The sequence below is a fragment of the Rhamphochromis longiceps genome, linkage group LG4, assembly GCF_057381845.1.
Source record: "Rhamphochromis longiceps isolate RC_006_pf linkage group LG4, R_longiceps_female_GT1.1, whole genome shotgun sequence".
NCBI lineage: Eukaryota > Metazoa > Chordata > Actinopteri > Cichliformes > Cichlidae > Rhamphochromis > Rhamphochromis longiceps.
In genome coordinates this window covers 5,919,508-5,941,763 of record NC_140560.1, presented here as the reverse complement: position 1 = coordinate 5,941,763, position 22,256 = coordinate 5,919,508, and the positions used below count along the sequence as shown (strand labels likewise).

General features: G+C 42.9%; 1 protein-coding gene across 3 annotated transcripts; it reads right to left on the bottom strand.

Moving 5' to 3' along the window:
- Positions 1-781: 781 nt before the first annotated feature.
- On the bottom strand, positions 782-17,584 carry LOC146670906 (putative C-type lectin domain family 20 member A). Of its 3 annotated transcripts, none has more exons than XM_085405086.1 (6): positions 17,349-17,584; positions 4,896-4,970; positions 4,175-4,558; positions 3,678-3,998; positions 3,476-3,567; positions 782-1,400 (listed from the first exon to the last, which is right to left on the bottom strand). In XM_085405086.1, exons 2-6 carry the CDS (start codon positions 4,930-4,932, stop codon positions 1,272-1,274), a joined length of 963 nt encoding a protein of 320 aa, XP_085261212.1. In that variant the 5' UTR covers positions 4,933-4,970; positions 17,349-17,584; the 3' UTR covers positions 782-1,271. The 3 variants fall into 3 exon arrangements, with proteins under 3 accessions (XP_085261212.1, XP_085261211.1, XP_085261214.1); XM_085405085.1 differs by having other exon boundaries at positions 17,353-17,584; XM_085405088.1 differs by having other exon boundaries at positions 782-1,395; positions 17,353-17,584.
- Positions 17,585-22,256: the final 4,672 nt, after the last annotated feature.

Here is a 22,256-nt window from a genome sequence, read left to right as displayed (position 1 = left end):
GGACAACATAGAACTACCACCTATGAATTTATATTGCCATATGAACATATGTTTCTAAATATTACTCAAAGGGATAAAGTAAGTTCATGAAATCCAAAAAATAAAAGGCAACTTAGGCAACATCTGAGTCTCTCCTGACTCTCCTGACTGTCAGTAAATATGAAAGACATTCTAAGTCCTTTGGATACAGAGTTATCTATGTATTCTAACTTATTCTCACACATAACGTCAATAATGACAGCAGCTGGTTGGTGGACTATAATTTCTGTCTTTAAGTCATCAGCATTACAGCATAAGCAGAATATGAAAGACTAACAACATTTAAGATGGTCAAATTGTTATGCATCCACAACACCACTATTATTCCTTCTGTAGGGCCAGGTGTTAAATCCTGTATTTGGTTGTGTGCATCATCCTTGACAGCTCACAAACCGTTTCCTAAAATATTTTCTGGTTAAAAACAAATGTACTTGGCTGCTTATATTTATTTTTATCAATACATCTTTATTTCAAAAAGGTGTTGAAGCAGATTTTCAGTGTCTTTTCTCTCTGTCCTTATTCTCCTCCATTTTTCTCCTTCTGTTAATTTTCTTCCCAACTTCTCTTTTTCCTTTTCTTTTATCTTTCCCATTCCATGGTCATGTCTGTTCTGATTGTAATAACTCTAAATAATAATAATAATAATAATAATAATAATAATAATAATAATAATAATAATAATAATAATATATATATATATATATATATATATATATATATTTTTTTTTTTAAACCTAATAAACTATGACAATCAAGTGGACCAGTATAGGATTTAGGACACGGCCCCCTGGAGCCTAGATGGTGGTGGTGGTGAAGATGAAGACTGAGGTTTGAATAGAGCTCTGTCTGAGGTGTCTGAGGTGGAGATGGGGAGGAGGCAGGCTGCACAAAAAAAGTCTAAAAAAAGAACAATGGAGAGCTGAGATTTAAAGCATGCGAAGCAGAGGCTAATTGGCTCAAAGCAAAAGGGTGAAAAGATGATTGGACTAAAGTAATGATGTCAGTATTGAGATTGACAGCGTGAGAAAGCAGTAGACATGTAAATAGGAAAGCAGCTGAACACCCAAGAAAGCAGGCAGATGACTGATGACTGATCTTACTTATTGAATTTATGCATAAGCTTCATTGCTAAAGTAAAAACTTGTACCTTACTGTAAGAATATTAACCTAACCAATTAAACATATGTCCTGAATAGGAGAATTCAATAATCAAATGTGGATAATGAAATGTTTTATTTGACCCCACAGTTTGCCTCTTTTACTTCCTCCTCTTCTTCAACATGCTTCTTCCCATCAGGCTGCTTCACCCATTGTAGTTTGAAGACTCCACTCAGGCCATGCTCTGTCAGTCTCTGTCTGAACTGTGAAACATAAATGCTTCATTAATATCCTGTTGAATCTTTAAATATCTCTGATTAATGAGACTTGTCTGTGGGAAAACGTTTTAATAAATCATTTACCTAGAGGTAAAGAAAGAGCTTCATCACTTGATGAACATGTAATTATAATGATGACATTTAAATATCACTTTCTACACATTAACAAAACTGTACTTTAAGTACATTTTCAGTAAATAATGTTTGTTTTTCAATATTTTAGTTGGCTTCTATAAAAAGATTATTACTAAACTCAGTTTTGTATTTTTAGCAGTAAGATTTTACTTTTCAAATACTGGACTTTTCAAATAAGCTTTATTGTGCAGTTTGCCCAGATCTATGAATAAAAAAAGTGACGAAATGAAGAAAACGTGTAAAATATGTTGCCTTCCTCAATGCACACCACAACTGGAGGCAAATCCCCTGTGCCGTGCATAGGTGTGGTTTCCCCTTAGGGGTTCACGAACGGTTTCCACCTCTATTCTGATCTTTTTTTATGGTGAGGTGTTAATTGGTATCTATTTCCCACTTACGATTCATATCTTTATGCTCAGTCAAAATAAGACAGTGTTAAAGGCTCTGACTAGCTTCACATCCATGAGGCAGTCTTCAACTCACCCACCCCCACTGCTGCTGTTCCACCTCTGACACTTCACACCTCCTCTACTCACCCTGCTCACTCCTCTCCATCCCCAACAACAGCATCCAAAACAACTCAACACAAGGCTCCAGCCTGTCTTTCTCACCACCCAGGTTAGGAGGGAAATGAGGAGGATTAAAGCCAGGAAGTTAGCGGGTCCAGATGGTATCAGCTCAAAGGTTGTCAGGTCCTGCGCAGACCAACTGTGTTGGGTGATGGAGTGCGTCTTCAACCTGAGCCTGAGGCTGGGGAGAGTCCCACAGCTCTGTAAAAACCTCCTATGTTGTACCAGTGCCAAAGACCTCATGCCCCAAGGACCTCAACAGCTACAGGCCAGTGGCTCTGACATCCCACCTGATGAAGACCCTGGAGCGGCTGGTCCTGGCTCAGCTTTGGCACCTGGTGATCTCATCACTGGGCCCTCTTCAGTTTGGCTACCAGCCTGGCATTGGAGCGGATGATGCCGTCATTCACCTCATGCATCGTTCCCTCTCTCACCTGGAGACCGCTGGGAGCACTGTGAGAATCATGTTCTTTGATTTCTCCAGTGCCTTCAACACCGTCCTGCCCACAGTCCTGAAGGACAAGCTGGAGAACTCAGGTGTGGACCATCACCTCTCTACCTGGATTTTGGACTACCTCATCGACGGACCACAGTATGTGAGAACTCAGGGCTGTGTGTCGGACAGGGTCGTCTGCAGTACGGGGGCCCCACAGGGAACGGGAACGGTTCTGGCTCCGTTTCTCTTCACCATCTACACTGCAGACTTAACCCACAACTCCACCCAGTGCTTCCTGCAGAAGTTCTCTGATGACTCTGTAATAGTCGGCCTCATCACTGATGGGGACGACAAGGAGTACAGAGATCTGACCCTAGACTTTGTGGAGTGGTGCCAGCTGAGCTACCTCCAGATCAACACTAATAAAACCAAGGAGCTGGTGGTAGACTTCCGCAGGCACAAATAACATCCAAGGTATGGACATTGAGGCTGTGGACAGCTACAGGTACCTTGGTGTTTATCTGAACAATAAACTGGACTGGACTCACTCTCATCCTAAAGTCTCAAGAAGACCTTAAGCATTTCACTTAGATGTTGAAGACTGCAATGCAGTATGCACTGAACTGTCTCTGGTCCTTGTTGCCACTTGCAATACAGGAAGTGGCCCCAGATTTCAGTTTTGGGCACATATTTTGTGATCTGCTAACTGCGTTAAATTGAAAAATGCTGAGGCACCTGATAACATTTTGAATTATCATTATTTTTATTACTATATTCATCTATTTAAAAAAGATTCATTTCATGTCGGTTTTGCTGTCAGTCTTATTTTTGATATCACATACCTGTTATAAAGACTTTCTTTGAGTAAAACGTTTATTTTTTTCATTATAGGTAAATATTATTTGAAACTCAGGTATGACCTTTTCCAAGATTTCCTCCTCCAGGTCCTCCATTTCCACAGAGGGGTCAGTTTTCTTCAGCTTAATCTTCAGCACCTTCCTCTCCCTGAGTGCTGAGTTTATAAAAAAAGAATGAGGGAAAAAAAATGCTGTGATGTAACGATCTTCTGAGACTAAAGAAAATATCAGAATATATTAAAAATACAGTAAAATCAGAACTCACCAGTATAACAGACAAAGTACCAGTTTTCACCGCAACGATAGTTGACCCACTTGCCTTTAAATATAGTCCCACATGCATCTGTGGCTATCTTGGATGGTTTATCAGGAGCCCAGTTGTGTAATAACTGTGCAGTTCCATCCGACCACTTCCAGGAATTTCTGTATAGTCCAATCCACGTGTAGGAACTCACTGTTATCTTTTTCAGCTCTTCATTCTCAGATTGGTTTCTCACACTGGCAAGGTCAGTGTGGTTCTTTCTGCAGTAGCTCTGAGCATCCTCCCAGGTGTTACTCATATTCACAAATATGAAGCGTGATGTGTCTGAAAACATTTGAGCAAAGAAACATAAGTAAGGGTCTAACTTCACTGCTCAGCCAAAGAATGCAAATGAGCTATACATCTGTGTTACTTATTCATCACCTCCATTTGAGATTACAATGATAGTCATGATAATAATCAGGACACTGATATACAGTATGCATATTGTATTTAATTACTTTTATTGTAGCAGAAGAATGGCAGTTGGCTGTTGCATTCTACATCTGCCCATTTCCCATTTTTAAGCATTGCTGCACAAACTTTATGGTGTCCTAAACCATTGGGTTCCTCGTCATTCCACATCCTGAACTCAGTCTCCCCTTCACCATAGTAATCCTGGTTTTCCAGAGACCACTTCCATGCTTCAGTGTCAGGTATAAGTCCAATCCACACATTAGAAAACCCTTCTGTGAGGTTCCTCAGTTTGGCCAAGTCTTGCTCATTATGTACAATGGCTAGGTCAGTATACTTGTTCCTGCAGTATTCCTGAGCTCTGGTCCAGTCTCTTCCATATTCAACAAGGTTGTAAAGATGAGGAAAATAGCCAGGTAAGTAAAACAGTCCTGTGGAAATGATATGTGCACACACACACACACACACACACACACACACACACACACACACACACACACACACACACACACACACACACACACACACACACACACATAATTAATTTTTTTAGTTTGGTGTCTTTAGTAGCAAAAACAGCTAAAATGGGTGACATGTCAGAGTGCAGTCAAATCACTGACCACAAATGTGCGCTTCGAAGCATTTGAAAACAAACTCAATTTATAATTTGTGGTCAAAAAAATCATAGACAAATGCACACATTTTGTTTTCTTTGTGCAATTAAAACAATGAAAATAAATGAAGTGGAAATAAATAATTCAAACTGACCTGACAGGAGCATCATCATAACTGTAGTCTCTTTCATGATGCAGTGTTAGACACACTGTTCCGGTATGATATTTTCTGTGGGGGAAGTAAAAATATATACTGTAACAGTACCGCACTGAAACTCATAGCTTAGTAAAGGGTGTACTATGTATTGTACACTCAACAAAAATATAAACGCAACACCTTTGTTACTGCTCCCATTCCCCATGGGATGGACGTAGAGACCTAAAATTCATTCCAGATACACAATATAACCATCCCTCCCAAACAGTGGTCACAAATCAGTCCAAATGTGTGGTAGTGGGCACATCTGCTATATTGAGATAATCCATCCCACCTCACAGGTGTGCCACATCAGGATGCTGATCTGACATCATGAGTAGTGCACAGGTGTACCTCAGACTGCCCATAACAAAAGGCCACCCTGGAATGTGCAGTTTTGTCTCACAGCAAAATGCCACAGATGCCACAAGCAATGAGGATGCGTGCAATTGGCATGCTGACAGCAGGAATGTCAACCAGATCTGTCGCCCGTGCATTGAATGTTCATTTCTCAACCATAAGCCGTCTCCACAGGCGTTTCAGAGAATATGGCAGCACATCCAACCGGCCTCACAACCGCAGACCTCGTGTAACCACACCAGCCCAGGACCTCCACATCCAGCAGGTTCACCTCCAAGATCGTCTGAGACCAGCCACCCAGACAGCTGCTGGAACAATTGGTTTGCACAACCAAGCAATTTCTGCACAAACTGTCTCAGGGACGCTCAACTGCATGCCCGTCGTCCTCATCGGGGTCTTGACCTGACTCCAGCTCGTCGCCGTAACAGACTTGTGTGGGCAAATGCTCACATTCGATGGCGTCTGGCACATTGGAGAGGTGTGCGCTTCACGGATGAATCATGGTTCACATTGTTCAGGGCAGATGGCAGCTGAGAATGTCCCAGTTCTTGCATGGCCAGCATACTCACCGGACATGTCACCCATTGAGCATGTTCGGGATGTGCTTGACCGGCGTATACGACAGCGTGTACCAGTTCCCACGAATATCCAACAACCTCGCACAGCCATTGAAGTGGAGTGGACCAACATTCCACAGGCCACAATTGACAGACTCCATGCGACGATGTGTTGCACTGCATGAGGCAAATGGTGGTCACACCAGATACTGACCGGTTCTGGGTCCCCAGACCCCCAATAGCGCAAAAAACTGCACATTCCAGGGTGGCCTTTTGTTGTGGGCAGTCTGAGGTACACCTGTGCACTACTCATGATGTCAGATCAGCATCCTGATGTGGCACACCTGTGAGGTGGGATGGATTATCTCAATATAGCAGATGTGCCCACTACCACACATTTGGACTGATTTGTGACCACTGTTTGGGAGGGATGGTTATATTGTGTATCTGGAATGAATTTTAGGTCTCTACGTCCATCCCATGGGGAATGGGAGCAGTAACTAAGGTGTTGCGTTTATATTTTTGTTGAGTGTAGATAGATCAAAAACTTGATTTGTGAAATAGTAACTATAGCTGGGAAATAATAAAGAAAGCAAAACATTTGTCCAGATTGTACTAGGAAATGGAAATTGAAGTTCAGTTCAGAAAATGTATTGTCAGTGACAGGTTTAGTTGGATGTGTGTAAAAATCAGTCCATAGAATAAACACAAATAAAACATATCAAAGCTAATGTGAATACAAAAAAAGACAATATGAAAATGTGTTGCAATGTTGTGATAATGTCTGAATAAAAGCAGAACAAGAACCATAAAATTCAACATTCAGGACGTGGCTCTGGCATTATAAATCTATTTAAATACATTATGAATATAGTAATTATAAAAACCTTTGTGGATATGTTCATCTTCTCTTTTGTGGCTCCACTTACAGTTTTGGACTAGCGCTGGGTATCGATTTGATTTCTATAACTGATTCGGTTCTGAATGACAAGGTCCCGATTTAATTGGATTCAATTTTGACTCAGACAGTCAGAAATATTATATATTCTGATCATTTATCAGTACATATCCATATTTTTAAATCTAAAACAAAGCTGACACTTGTGAGACTCAGAGGTGCAAGCATCACAGCAGATGCCGTTGTGTCAGAGTAACTGAAGTAAAGGATAAAACACAGAAAAATATAAAGGAAATTTTCTGGCCTGGCTTTTTATAGCCGATAACCACCTTAAAAATATTCTGCAGTAGATCAAAAACTGAAGAAATCCATGAATCAACATATGAACATTACCTGATGCCGCTGAAGTGAAGCAGAGCAAAGTTAGAGAGGTTTTATTAGAAACACGGCTGAGCGTTTTGCAATTTGGCAGAATTTGTAAAAGTTTACATTTCTTCAGTGCTGAACAGCAGAAATTAGGCTTTCTTGTCTGCAGTGATGCGGATGCTGCACCGGTCTGTTTCAGTTTCAAGTTTTATTGTCGTGTACAGATAAACAGTGTAGCCACATTTATCCATAATGAAAATTTTTGGCTCGTGCTCCTCAGCCTTACATGAGCATATAGAGAGTGTGCAGTTTATTAAGGAGAAAATAACAGAATTTAGCAGTAGTAATAATAATATTAATAACAATGACAAGGAGAAAAGGAGAAAAACAAAGTAATAATATTAGAGAATTAAGACAAGGTGGTATTTACAAGTTTGTGCAAAGTTGTGCAACGAGCATTTAAGTGGCATTTGTTGAAGTGGTAGTGTGCAAAGTCCTGTAATTGTAGCGAGTGTGTAGTTGTGTGTATGGAATGTCAGCAGTTCAAAAGTCTGATGGCTTGTGGGTAACTGTCTCTGTGTCTGGTAATGTGGGTCTGGATGCTCCTGAACCACCTGCCGGACGGCAGGAGTGTGAAAGGTCTGTGGCTGGGATCAGAGAGGATCCGCTGCGTCTTCCTCATGCAGCGATGTCTGTAGAGATCCTGCATGGCTGGCAGTTCAGTCCTGGTGATACACTGTGCTGATCTCACAACCCTCTGCAGAGCTTTACGGTCCAGAGCATTACAGCTGCCGTACCAGATGGTGATGCAGCCAGTCAGAATACTCTCAATGGTGCATCGATAGAAGTTTGTAAGTATTCTGAGGTTCATGCTGAATCTTCTCAGCCGCTGTCTTGCTGCCTTTGTTAGCACATCAACATGGTGTGACCAGCTCAGAGCCTCGCTGATGTTGATGCCCAGGAATCTGAAGCAGCTGACGCTCTCCACCTCTGCTCCTTCGATGTGGATGGAGGTGTGGCCTCCTCTCTGCAGTCTCCTGTAATCCACGATGAGCTCCTTGATTTTGCTGACGTTAAGCAGCAGGTTGTTGTTGCAGCACCATGATGTCAGGACTCTTACGTCTGCCCTGTATACCGCCTCATCTCCATCAGAAATGCAGCCGGTGATGGTAGTGTCGTCTGCAAATTTGATGATGGTGTTGGACAATGTTCCCTATAATTTTTATCATAACTCTGGTTTTACGTGGCCGATCAACACAATTTGAAAACTGGTATAAAGTTCACACTTTTTCTGTCAATTGTTCCGTCTCTCCTGCTCACATCTCCAATGGTTGTACACGTTGTCATTAACGTGGCTTCACTCCACATCAGTCACGCCGCTTTGCTAGCTGTCATAGCCTGTCAACGATGTTGATTAGCTGCGTGTATACGAATGTAAATCGCATTATTGGCTGGACTATGGGATAAGGTGGCATCGTTCTAATCCTATACGGGAGCAGCCAGTCACTTACTGACTAACACTGCAAAACAGAATTGTTAAAATATTATTAATTTCAATTCAGGTTAGATTTTTTTGTGCGCAATGCAGATTTTCTGAGTGCAGAGACCGTGCCAGCAGTGCGCAATTGCGCACACGCGCAGCTTAGAGGGAACATTGGTGTTGGAGCTTTGTGTTGCTGTACAGTCGTGGGTGAACAGCGTGTACAGCAGGGGGCTGAGCACACATCGCTGGGGGGCACCTGTGCTGAGTGTGAGTGTGGATGAGTTGTTGCTGCCAATCCGAAACAACTGAGGTCTGTGTGTCAGGATCCAGCTGCACAGGGAGGAGCTGATGTTCAGGTCATGGAGTTTCATGACGAGTCTGGATGGTATGATGGTGTTGAAGGTGGAGGTGTAGTCTATGAACAGCATCCACACATATGTGTTTTTCTGGTCCAGGTGAGAGAGGGCAGTGTAAAGTGCAACTGCTATTGCATCGTCTGTAGATCTGTTGGGCCTGTAGGCAAACTGGAACGGATCAAGTGAAGCAGGGAGTAAAGATGTGATGTGAGCTTTGACTATACGCTCAAAGCACTTCATGGCAATGGAGGTGAGTGCTACTGGGCGATAGTCATTTAGGAAGCTCACATTCATTTCCTTAGGGACAGGGATGATGGTGGTCCTCTTAAAACATTTTGGGACAGCAGACTGGAGCAGGGAAAGGTTAAAAATGTCTGTGAAGACACATGCTCATCAGGTAGAGAAGCAGTTACCTCCCTCACTCTGCCGCTGTTTCCCTTGTAGTCTGTGATGGTCTTCAGACCACTCCACATGTTCCTGGTGTTGGAGTTGCTGTAGCAGAGTTCCACCTTTTCTTTGTACTGCCCTTCTTTAACCTTCTTTATTGGTTTCCTGAGTGTATACCGGGATGTTTTGCATTCACCTGGGTCTCCGTATTTAAAGGCTGTAGTCTGTGCTCTGAGCACTGCGCGGACCTCTCCGCTAACCCACGGCTTCTGGTTGGCATAGGTTCGTACAATAGCCCTCGGTACAACGTCATTGGTGCATTTGTGAATAAAGTCTGTTACGTAATCAGCATAATTGTTGATATTGTTGTCAGCAGCGGATTTCCCAGTCTGTGATGCTAAAGCAGTGACGCAGGGTGCTGTCTGATTGGTCGGTCCACCGTTGAACTGAACCGTCATGGGCTGGTCGCTTTTCAGCCTCTGCCAATAGGCTGGCAGCAGCAGAACAGAGGAGTGTTCTGATTTGCCAAAGGCCAGTCGGGGTGGGCTTTGTAGGCATGTGCGTACAGAGTGTGAACATGGTCCAAGGTGTTGTGACCACGGGTTGGAAAGTTTACATGCTGGTAAAACTTCGGCAGAACTTTCTTCATGTTGGCTTTATTAAAGTCGTTAGCCACGATAAAAGCAGCCTCCGGGTGTAACGCTTCATGCCGGTCGATAATGTCAAACAGTTCGTCCGGTGCAGAATACCGCTGTAAACTCCCTGGGCAAATAAAAGGGTCTGCATCTGATCATGAGGTGTTCAAAATCAGGAGAACACCCTGACGAAACTGTCTGTACATCAGTACACCACCGTTTGTTGGTCATTACGCACATGCCACCTCCCCTACATTTACCTGAGTCCTTTGTTCTGTCCCGGCGGTTAATGGAGAGCTCCTCAGGGACAATGTGAAATGTCTTTGTTTGTGAAAACAAAGACATTGCAGTTCTTAATGTCCCTTTGGAAAGTTATCCTGGCCCTTAGTTCATCCAGCTTGTTTTCCAAGGACTTTATGTTTGCTAGAAGAATGCTGGCAAGCGGGGTGCGATGTCGTCTTTTTCTCAGCCTGACCCGAATCCTGGCTCTTTTACCCCTTTTTCTCCGGTGTTTCTTCTGCCCAGGTAGCAAAGGTGAGTCACCACCATTCACAAAAAAGTTGGTTTTTGAGTTTTGTCGAATGTTCAGGAGAGTTTGTCTATCATAGGGGATAAAAGCATCACAGGCTGCAAAGAAACTAAGAAATAACATAACGAACATAAGAAGAATGCAAAGTTGAGGAGGACACCGAGCGACGGCAGCCATCCTTACTGGCGGCATCTTCAAAGATAAAGTTGTGGTGAAGTTGTGTTGAAGAGGGAGCTGTGTGTAAAAGCAAAGCTCTCAATTTACCGGTTGATCTACGTCCCTACCCTCACCTATGGTCACGAGCTGTGGGTAGTGACCAAAAGAACAAGATCGCAGATACAAGCAGCGGAAATGGGCTTTCACCGACGGGTGCCTGGCCTCTCCCTTAGAGATAGGGTGAGATGTTTGGCCATCCGGGAGGGACTCAGAGTAGAGGCGCTGCTCCTCCACATCGAAGGAGCCAGTTGAGGTGGTTCAGGGATCTGACAAGGATGCCTCCTGGGCGCCTCCTGGGTGAGGTATTCCGGCATGTCCCACCGGGAGGAGGCCCCGGGGCAGACCCAGGACACGCTGGAGAGATTAAATCTCTCGGCTGGCCTGGGAACGCCTTGGTATTCCCCTGGATAAGCTGAGGAGGTGGCTGGGGGGAGGGAGGTCTGGGCTTCTCTGCTTAAGCTGCTGCCCCCGCGACCCGGCCCCAGATAAACAGAAGAAGATGGATGGATGGATGGATGGATGGATGGATGGATGGATGCATCAGATCTGCAGTCATATGTTCCGGACATTCAGGTGAAGAGAGAAGCTTAATTGTGAACTACTAACCTAATCTGGTGGTGAGTTGGATCAGGTGGCAGAGGGATGATGGATAGACCTGGCGTGCCTAAATGTATGGTGAGAGTGTGCTGGGGATGCATGACAGAGGCTCTGGTCCACAAGATCTTCAACTCCTACCTTCGGCAGAGCTTCAACAGCATTCTGAGGGAGACTGGGGACAAATGAACCATGTTCAGCACCTCCATTGCTAAAGGAGCTGCAGCCACAAGGTGGTTGGTGCCCGTCATGGTAATAATCCCTGAACCAGATGGTGGACACCAGAGGTGAAGGGAACATCAGGTTGAAGGAGTCCGCTCAGGCTTGGGTAGCCCATGGGCCTTCAGAGGCAGCTATAGGTACCGACAGTTACCTGGTCTCTCAGGCAGTTAAATCATTAGTGGCAGGGCCCCTAGGGAGGAGGAGGTTCACGCTAGTTTCCTGAAGGCTCTGGATATTGTAAGGCTGTCTTAGTTGACATGCCTATATACCTTCTAGTATGGGGTTGGACCCCCTTTTGCCTTCAGAGCTTTGTGGCATAGCTTCAACAAGGTCAGTGTTGTACCTCAGTTGTAACAAGTGGCTATTCGATTTAATGTTACCTTGCTATCAGCTTGAAGTAGTCTGTCCATTCTCGCCTGACCTCTGACATCAACAAGGTTAATTTACCCAGAAAAGCTGCTGCTTACTGATTTTATTTTTTTTCAGACCATCAGTAAATCCTAATTGTCTGAAAGAATCCAAGTAGATTAGCAGTTTCTGAAACATTCAGACCAGCCTGTCAGGTATAAACTACTATGTCACTCTCAATCACTTTTATTTCTGGTGCTTAATTTGAACTTCAGCAGGTTTTCTTCACCACGTCTAAATGCCTAAATGCTGACCCTTGATTGGGTGATTAGATATTTATATTAACAAGCAGTTGAAGAGGCATACCTAGTAAAGAGGCTGCTGAATGTATTTAGTGTGACTTTACTGGACTATAAAATCAGAAGTGCTAAAGTAGCAATTAGAAGTGTCTCTATTAAAAAGAAAAACCCTCCATAAAGCTCGGACATCTTACAATTCATCGCTGATTGAATATAATGAGACCAACCAAAGGTTTATTTTCAGCACTGTAGCTAATTATAATTGTAAGCTGACAAAACGTCAGCGCTCAGTTGATCCTATAATTTAAATAACAAACAAGCCTTATTTGTCACATACACAATCATACAAAGTACAACATGGAGTGAAATGTTTTGCGTCCCTGCTGCAGATGTAGCCACGCCATTCCAGGGCTTGGTTTTTAGCATGGGGGATTTAGCCAGGACCCTTACTGGAAACTGGGTGGGAACTGAACTCCTGCTCCAAAGGTGTGTAGTCTTATCACTACATTATCCAACTATCACTAGTTCTGGCACTTCATGAATTTGTTTCCAAAGAACATTTTAACCATCAAAAAAAATTCATAACCTCCCACAGATAAATCCTTTACATCTTTAATGCTACTGATATTTATTTGACTCTTTTTCTCTGATTGATCTTTCTTAATTAACTTCAACAATCACTTCCTCCAAGCCATCAACATGTCTGTCAGAGCCAAGTACAGGACTGCTGAAAGAAGTACTCCCATTAATTAATGAGAATAATAATTAATCTGAAGTAATCACAATACTGAAGCAGCACTAGTGAAGGTTACAAATGATCTTATGGCCTCTGACTATGGACTCATCTCTGTGCCTGTGTTAGGAGACTTGGGTCATTGACCCAGAGTTTTGAGTTGTCATTGCTGTTGAACTTTGATTTTGCCCTTATTCATCATTTCTAATCTTTTGGTTTCTTTGTTAGAGTACTGCCTTCTGGTTTCTGTCTGTGCTCGTAGTTGCTCCATGCCCTCCTGGGTTTTAATTGCACCTTAGAACACACATGCATCAACACTACAATGAGCGGGTGGAGGGAGGTTTGGAGTCTTCTCTCACCCCCGTTCTCTGCGGCCTGCTGGAGCGGGGGGGCTAGGAGGAGGAGTTGGCCGTCCGACTGCGGTCTGGAGTGTGGGGCCTCCCTGCTGCCCCTCTGTTGGTCTTCCTTGGTCTCTTGTGTTCTGGGGGCCTCTGGATGTCTGGAGTTTTGATCTCCTCCATACCTGCTTCATACCCTGGAGGACGGGGCTGTGGCTCCCCACACTCCCTAGCAGATCGTTACACGGAGAAACCTTTGGAATGCAAGCATGCTGATCCACACAGGTATGCACACAGGTGTACACACGGGTATTCACATACGCGGACTACAGCTTTCTTGGCTGCTGCCTCAAAGCACATTGTGCGCTGTCTATCTTGCGTGCTGCACAATATCATTTATTATTTTGTATCTACTGATATCTACTGCTAGCTAGTTTATTGTGATGGTGCCGGTTTTTTTTATGCTGCTCTTTGTTGTTTGCTTTCTCTTCTGTTTTTTTTCTCCATACAGGTGACCCGGGTGTTTTGTTTTTTTTGTTTGTTTTTCTTTCTTTCTTCCCCCCCTTCTCACCGTCTCTTCTCCCCTTTGGTTTTCTTTCTCTCCCTCTCTTTCTTTCATTCTTTCTCCCTGTCCTATCCCCCAGTCATGTCTGTCCCGTTTGTAGCAACTGAAAATAAAATAAATTCATAATTATAATAAAGGTCAATCAAATGGACCAATATGGCAAGGCCATGATGATCCACTTGGTAAAATAAATCCGCTTGGCATCTTTCTTGGCCTTAAGACAACAATTCTGATGGCTAAAGATCCAAACGGGACACAAGAAAGGAAAAAAAAAAAAAAGGAGACTTGGGTCATTGACCCAGAGTTTTGAGTTGTCATTGCTGTTTAACTTTGATTTTGCCCTTATTCATCATTTCTAATCTTTTGGTTTCTTTGTTAGAGTACTGCCTTCTGGTTTCTGTCTGTGCTCGTAGTTGCTCTGTCTCCCCTGTCAGCTGTATCCCCTTGTTAAGTCCGCATCTCTGTGTTATGTTTCCTGTTTTACTTTAAAAGTCTGTGTCCTATGTTAATGTATCTGGTTTTGCTTCCCTTGTCTCACTAGGCCTGATTTGTTCCAGCTGTGTTTTCGTCCTGTCTCTCATTCCCTGATTGCTCCCTCTGTGTATTTAAGCTCTGTGTTTTCCTCTGTCTATGTTGTGATCTACCCTCATTTCATGCTGTGTGGTCTGTCTGCTTGTCAGTTCAGTTTATTGTTATTTTCAGTTTAGTTTTTGTATTTTTAGTTTTGTTAGTTCTCTGTCTGCCATCTAGCAATAAATCAAAGTTTGAGTTTACTTTCTGCCTCAGAGTGTTTGTACATTGGGTCCTCCTTACCACCACTCCTGCCTGCACACAGCCTACACATGACAGCCTGTCCTGTTACTACTGTAATTCTACAGACTGAGCTACCTCAGTCTGCTGAGCTGACAGCAGAAAAGGAACTAAATTCCTCTCTCGGTTTTTTGTACCAAATTTATTATAGTTATATACAATTAATTCCAACATCCGATATTTAAAAAAATCTAACAAAATTAATAATAATAATAAAAACAGTTCTCTTACATTTTGAAGATTTTTATTTGCCTATATGTAGATGTTTCCATCTAACTTGAAACAGAAATAACTTCTTATCTAAAGAGAAACCAAGAACTAAAAGCAAAGATGACAAACTCAGAAGCACTAATTTAAACAGGGGACAAAATAAGTCTTGAACATGAATACTATGACAAATCCAAAAGAATACATCATGAATCCATAAAACACAAAGCCACAGGTCAACAACTCAGGGACCTTAAGTATGCCAAAACTTGTAAACAGTGCCACTGATGTCACTTGTGTAACTTGTTGGTAAGTGGCATGATCAGTGGTGTCAAAATGAGACACCATGAGAAATAAAAAAGTTGAAAAACCTAGCTGGCGGGTGCTCATTAAAAATGTCTTTAAAAAAAAGAACACTACCAAAATGATGTTGAATTTAACAGCAGCATCTGAGAGCAGATTGAAGCATTCATTACACGATTTAGGTAGAGTCATCATGACACTCGAATTTTAAATCAAATCAAATCACTTTTATTGTCACATCACATGTGCAGGTACATTGGTACAGTACATGTGAGTGAAATTCTTGTGTGCGAGCTTCACAAGCAACAGAGTTGCTTTAAGTTAGATTCAATATCAATACCTAGGAAAATACCATCAATACCACAGCGAAGATCTCACCCTCCAACAGCTGAACGTGAGACTAGGAAGCTTGACAAATAGGCGGTGTAACAGGTGAATGGCTATTTAGACGCTGTACCAGTCTGTCATGGTAAAGAGAGAGCTGACCGCAAAAGCGAAGCTCTTGATTTACCGCTTGATCTAAGTCCCCATCCTCACCTATAGTCACAAGCTTTGGGTAGTGACTGAAAGAATGAGAACGAGGGTGTAAGCGGCAGAAATGAGCTCTCTCCAAAGGGTGGCTGGCATTTCCCTTAGAGATAGGGTGAGGCGTTTGGCCACCTGGGAGCAGGGAAAGATAGATGGATGGATTTCTCCTTTCCTTCTTGGGCTCCTTATTGAATCCAGAATCAAATTTAAAACCCTTTTCCTGACATAAAAGGTCTTAAATAATCAAGCCCATCATATCTTGTTAATACTACTTAGTACCATATCACCCTAATAGAGCAGTTCACTCCTACTTGCAGTGTTGGGAAGGTTACTTTTAAAATGTATTCCATTACAGAATACAGAATACATGCCCCAAAATGTATTCTGTAACCTATTCCGTTACTCAATGACAGTAACGTATTCTGAATACTTTGGATTACTTAATATATTGTGGCGAGTTCAGACAAGGAGGAGACGGAGGTATCGTTTGGTCTTGCTTCCCGTGAGCTAGCCAGGGAGCACAGCCGTTTATTACATTTGCAGAAGAACACACTGCCACTAGCTAACTGCTCAGCGCGGCAACCACAACACACATAGGGCGCCCTCTGACCCCGGAAGGACACACCGTCGCAGCGAGAGGGCGTCACCCGTCACCATGGCAACATACACAAAACATAACTGTACAAGCAGAACCCCGAACAGCCCTGACCCGCTACAATATTATCATGCTTTTTACAACAATGTGAATGTACTATTGCTGTGTGATTTATTACTATTACTGAAGGTCCACGACTCTGAACTGTAGTAAAGGGACCTCTGACTAATGCTGGGCTCACACTGTGCGATTTTTGGCCCATTTTGAGCCGATTTTTGAGTCGTGCGATCGTTTTGGCGATCGGCCCGATTTTGGCCTTCATCGTGCGTCGTGCATCGTGTAGTATACGTGGGGTAACGAGAAGCGATTGACACCTCACGACCAGCTCCCGATCATCAATCGCTTGGTCGTGAGGGTGTCACCGCAGTTTGCCACACTGCGCACGCGCAAACACAAATGTCAGCGAAAAAGACGGCGTAGCACGGCAGTGCAGCGTGTGATCTGGACACAAGCGATGGAGGCACAACCTGTAGAACCATCCGAGCCCTTTCGATGTGGCCTCACAAAATTATCACGACCACAACAACCGTGAAAATAGTTGGATCGACACTGCTGCTCAATCACAGCTGCCTGACCAATGTTTTTCATTAGCAATTTAGCAAAGTTGATGGTGGTGGTGTGTCTGTGTGAGTGAAAGACGGAGAGGGAGAGCGAGCGACAGAATTTCTGTTATAACCTTCATTTTTATGGACGCACAGTGTGAGCACTCAGGTCGCATCAGAGCATCGGGCCGTATAGTGTGAGACCCTGCATCGTGACCTATGAACTTCTAACCCCTGCGAGTCAATCGTACAGTTTGAGCAGGAGCTGAATCGCGCGACTGAAAAAATCGCACAGTGTAAGCCCAGCATAATACGGCGGGGTCCCTGTCGGCTGGTAGCCGAAAAATAGCTCTACTTTGTTGTGTGGGTCAACTTTTCTTGCGACAGACAGAGAGAGGCGTTGAAAGGCTGCTCCAACGGAACTTGTTGTTTTCGGAGGAAAACACGAACACAGTGTACAGTCGAGTCTTAATAGCTTACTTACAACTGGGCTCGTCAGGCACTCTTCTTGGCTGCAGTGGTTATTATTATATTTACATGCTTCCAGCTCCCGTTTTTGCTCGATGACTGCTCGTACCTTTCCACTCCCCTTTTTCTCCCTCCTAGCGCTCACAGACACATAACGTGTATGGCAGTCCATTCTCCCTGCAGCACGGACTACACTGAACATGATGCTACATTCTTTAGAGCTATGCTTGTAGCATTCTGCCTGTTAGCTTAGCACAACAACAACGAAAAGGCGCTCTCTCACCCAGGAAACACACAGTCGCAGAGAGAGAGAGCGTCGCCCTGTAACCATGGCAACCGTAACGCTGCCGCCTGGAACAACAGATCGTAGCTGTCAAACAAAACCCAAACAGTCCTGACCCGCGACAAAATGAAACAGGAAAGTACCCCAGTGTATTCCATTTATTTCAACAAAGTAACTGTATTCTGAATACCACCTTTTTAAACGGTAACTGTAACGGAATACAGTTACTCATATTTTGTATTCTAAATACGTAACGGCGGTACATGTATTCCGTTACTCCCCAACACTGCCTACTTGTAGGGTTGCCAACTCCCTGAAAAATAAATAAGGGACACCTCGTGGCCAGGGCCGGGCAACCCAGTTGTCTTCACCCTTCCCAGTGTGGTAGCTCTTTTTTTGTGTGTGTGAAATTATTTTTTAACCATTTGACTTGAATTTGATTTAAGCAGATGCATATTCTTTGTGATATGACCATATGGGAAACAAATGATCATTTAGCCATTTATTTTTAGCTCAAAATGACAACATTAACACAGTAAAACAGGTCTCTTTCTTAAACAGAAGCCTGTCATGCTTAACTTTTGAGAATATAAGTAAATCTTTCTTTAAAAGAACTCTGTCCTGCTTAACTTAAAATTATATAAATTAATAGAAAGCAATAGAACGAAAAATATTCTTGTAACAGTGCACATATAGTGCATTTAGTACAATTGGCTTCAGTTGCGGTATTATTTCAGCTTTTCTAATGCTAATCAGCTGCTCCTGTTTGTAAACCCACTTGTTCCCATGATTACGCACCTTAACTCATCATCATTATTCATCTATGTATTACTTTTATGTATTATTCATCTATTTGTTGTAATCATCCATCCTTGCAGTTGTTTATTACACAAAATAAATGATATTATCACACTTCTGGCCACATAGCGCTGATATTCACCGCACATGCCCATATTAACCTTAACCAGAGGGTTTAAACAACAAACCAGTGTTTACATACCATATCTGCTTCTGCCGTGGCCTGGTGGACAAAAAATTGGTTAAGGGTTCCCCGAGCTTTCACGCCCCTCATGTTCTTCTTGTGCCCACCACTAGAAGCATGCCTATGGAAAAAGTGCGCCGGCACACAGTGCAGTGCGCTTTATAGGTGTTATCGTGCACTTTCCCAGCCAGGTGTTTTCCTTTTCCCAGTCCTCCCTGTACTTTTGCAGCCTTTTTTCTTTTCTTTCTCTGAGGGGAACAAACATTGCTGCTCTAACGCTGGGCTCACACTGTGCGATTTTTGGCCCATTTTGAGCCGATTTTTGAGTCGTGCGACCGATTTGGTGATCGGCCCGATTTTGGCCTTCATCGTGCATCGTGTAGTATACGTGGGGTAACGAGAAGCGATTAACACCTCACGACCAGCTCCCGATCATCAATCGCTCGTGAGGGTGTCACCACAGCCGCTCACACTGCTCATGCGCAAACACGTAAACATCGGTGAAAAAGACGGCGCAGCACGGCTGTGCAGCGTGTGATCTGGACACAAGTGATGGAGGCACTTGTAGAACTTTGGAAAGCTCATCCGAGCCTTTTCGATGTGGCATCACAAAATTATCACGACCACAACAACCGTGAAAATAGTTGGATTTACACTGCTGCTCAATCACAGCTGCCTGATCATGTTTTTCATTAGCAATTTAGCAAAGTTGATGGTGGTGTGTCTGTGTGAGTGAAAGACAGAGAGAGCGAGCGACAGATTTTCTGTTATAACCTTCATGTTATGTTGGCACAGTGTGAGCACTCAGGTCGCATCAGAGCATCGGGCCGTATAGTGTGAGACCCTGCATCGTGACCTGCAAACTTCTAATCCCTGCGAGTCAATCGTGCAGTTTGAGCAAGAGCTGAATAACTTGACTGAAAAAAATCGCAGTGTCTGCCCAGCTTTAGGTGTACTGTCATCCGAGACGTGCACCGCAGTGTCGGCGTTTGTTTCCCTGTTGGCCATGCTTGTTGTTGTGGTCATCTGTTGTCTTCCGGTATTTTCTCCGCAAGCGACCTTTCCTCGACCAATGAGATAATCTGAATTGTCATACTCGAATTGTCATAAGTGTGCTGTCAGCTCATTGGTCACAAAGCAGGAGAGGGTCTGGGAATTATGTTTTCAAACAAAGTGTTAATTCCATTAAAAGTTATAGACTACTTTTGATTCTCACTGTATTACGGGACAAAGTGCGTCCCTTATTAGCTCAATACGGGACGTGTTCTTTTGTTTCGAAATACGGGACGATTCCGTTTTTTAAGGGACGGTTGGCAACCCTACCTACTTGTGATCCCTATTGTATTTAAACATAACTGGAAGCAGAGCTGGAGGATGTTATAAATTAAATCAAGTCTAAATTTAACATTGAGCACTATGTAACACTGTACTATTCATTGGATTGTAATTATTTGCATACCATAGTCAAAAAACGGTTTTGGTGTCAGAGAAAGAGGAAGCCAAGTGAATGAAGACATGAAATCATGTAGAACTGAGGAAGGCTGAAACACAATCGGCTAACTGTAGCAGTGATCGCAATGTTGCACTCGTAGTATGGCACTATAGTTGGCAATGCCATTTAAAAAGTGGGGGTTAGCTCAGCTGACGGCAGGACGGGAACACTTTCCAGGATTTATGCATTCAAAACTCACTTATCACAAATCCAAAAGAACAAATCATGAATCCATAAAGCACAAAGCCAGAGGTCAACAACACCAGGAGTATGCTAAAAACTGTAAACATTGCCACTGATGTCACTTGTGTAACTTGTTGATAAGTGGGATGATCAGTGGTGTCAAAATGGTAAATGACCTGCATTTGTATAGCGCTTTTACTTAGTCCCTAAGGAACCCAAAGCGCTTTGCACTACATTCAGTCATTCACCCATTCACACACACATTCACAAAAGCTGAAGATAAATCTAGTAGGACTATATTTATCCAAAATGCATAAGAATATCATTAGTATTTTTTAGTAATGCTGTTTCAGTGCTGTGGTTTCACTGGAAACCAGCTTGGAATTTGTCCAAGATATTAGTTACCACTTGATTATTGTTATTGATTATTAATCAAACCAGGCTGAGTGTGGTTAGCAACTCCTTCATGTGAAGGTAGTGAACCTGGGGATTTGTGTCTCCATGATAATGGATGGGATATGATCACTGATTCAGGGGTTTGGGTTGACAGCTGGGGGTAATCAGGCTTCTACCCCATTGAGAATTCATGAGCATAAACTATTAATCCAATTAACCAAGATGTCCAAAAAAGTAGGTGTGGTGATGTGGACGTGAGAAAGGAGAGCTGAAAACCTGGCTGTCAGGTGCTCATTAAAAATGTCAGACTAAATGGTTTTCTTCTGGGAAGAAAATACTGGCTGTATCAAAAATTACACATTTGTGGTCGGACCAAACTCCCTTCATATGAATCAGACATTTGCAGGGAGTTTATAGACTGGCCAAGATTAAAACCCAGATAAAACCTAGATGCACTTAGTTAAATGACTTGGCAATATCAAGTAATTCTGTGACAGTACAGTTAGAAGGATCGCCAGTATGTAAAGAACACTACCAAAATGATGTTGAATTTAACAGCAAAGAGCAGACTGAATTTATTACATGATTTAGGTAGAGTCATCATGTGCTAGAATTTAAGGTTCAATATCAATACCCAGGAAAATACCATCAATACCACAGCGAAGATCTCATCCTCCAACAGCTGAATGTGAGACTGGGAAGCTTGACATATAGATGGTATAACAGGTAAATGGTTAATTTGCAGTAAATGTAAGAAAACAGCTGTATGGAGTGTGAACTGAAAGATTTCTGGAGCATCATTCTATACATACATGTCTTGCAAGAGTAAGGTTATTTCAGTGGGCCTCATTTACTAACAGTGCATACACATAAATCTGTAATTTATCAATATTTTACTACTTTAGGATTACATTTACAATTCCTTCTTATGAACAAATGACAAAAATGACTTTGACCATCACTTGCAGTATAATTCCTTGGAAACTTTGGCAGTGGGTTTCTCACCTGAGGCTGACAGCTCCTTGTCCTCCACCTGTTTTCTTCTTTTTTCTTGTAATCTGACTTTTTTTTTTCACATCAGACTTTCTGATTCCAGGCTTTTAAAATGTTTGTCACTCCGTGGAAACTCTTTGGAAAGTTGAGCCTCAACAGTCAGACTTCCCCCTTATTTCCTGCGGTGGAGCTGCAGGCTGGAGATATTGTATAATGTTTATTTATATAGCAAAATGGGGGCGGGTCAGCATGCAGATAGTATGCAAGTTAGCAATAGGAGACTGCCTTGTGCAGGGTGGTGAGGACATAGTATGCTGGCATGTTTCAGAAATCCAGTGGTAATTTTTCATGCAAACTTTTTTTTCTTTTCCACGCAGAGCACAGGCGAGTTTAGAGCCTTTGGGCGATGTGCGCAATCATCATCAATCTTATTTGCCAACTCGTCTACTGCATACAGGAGAGAGTGAAAACTGTCCGTGTTGTTGCTCATGATGTTACAGTCTCTCACAAAGAGGCTGGTTAGTCACCTAAATGACAGTTTCTTGGGTGCAGCAGAATGGAGATGCTGAGAAACAACTGAAAAACAGCAAA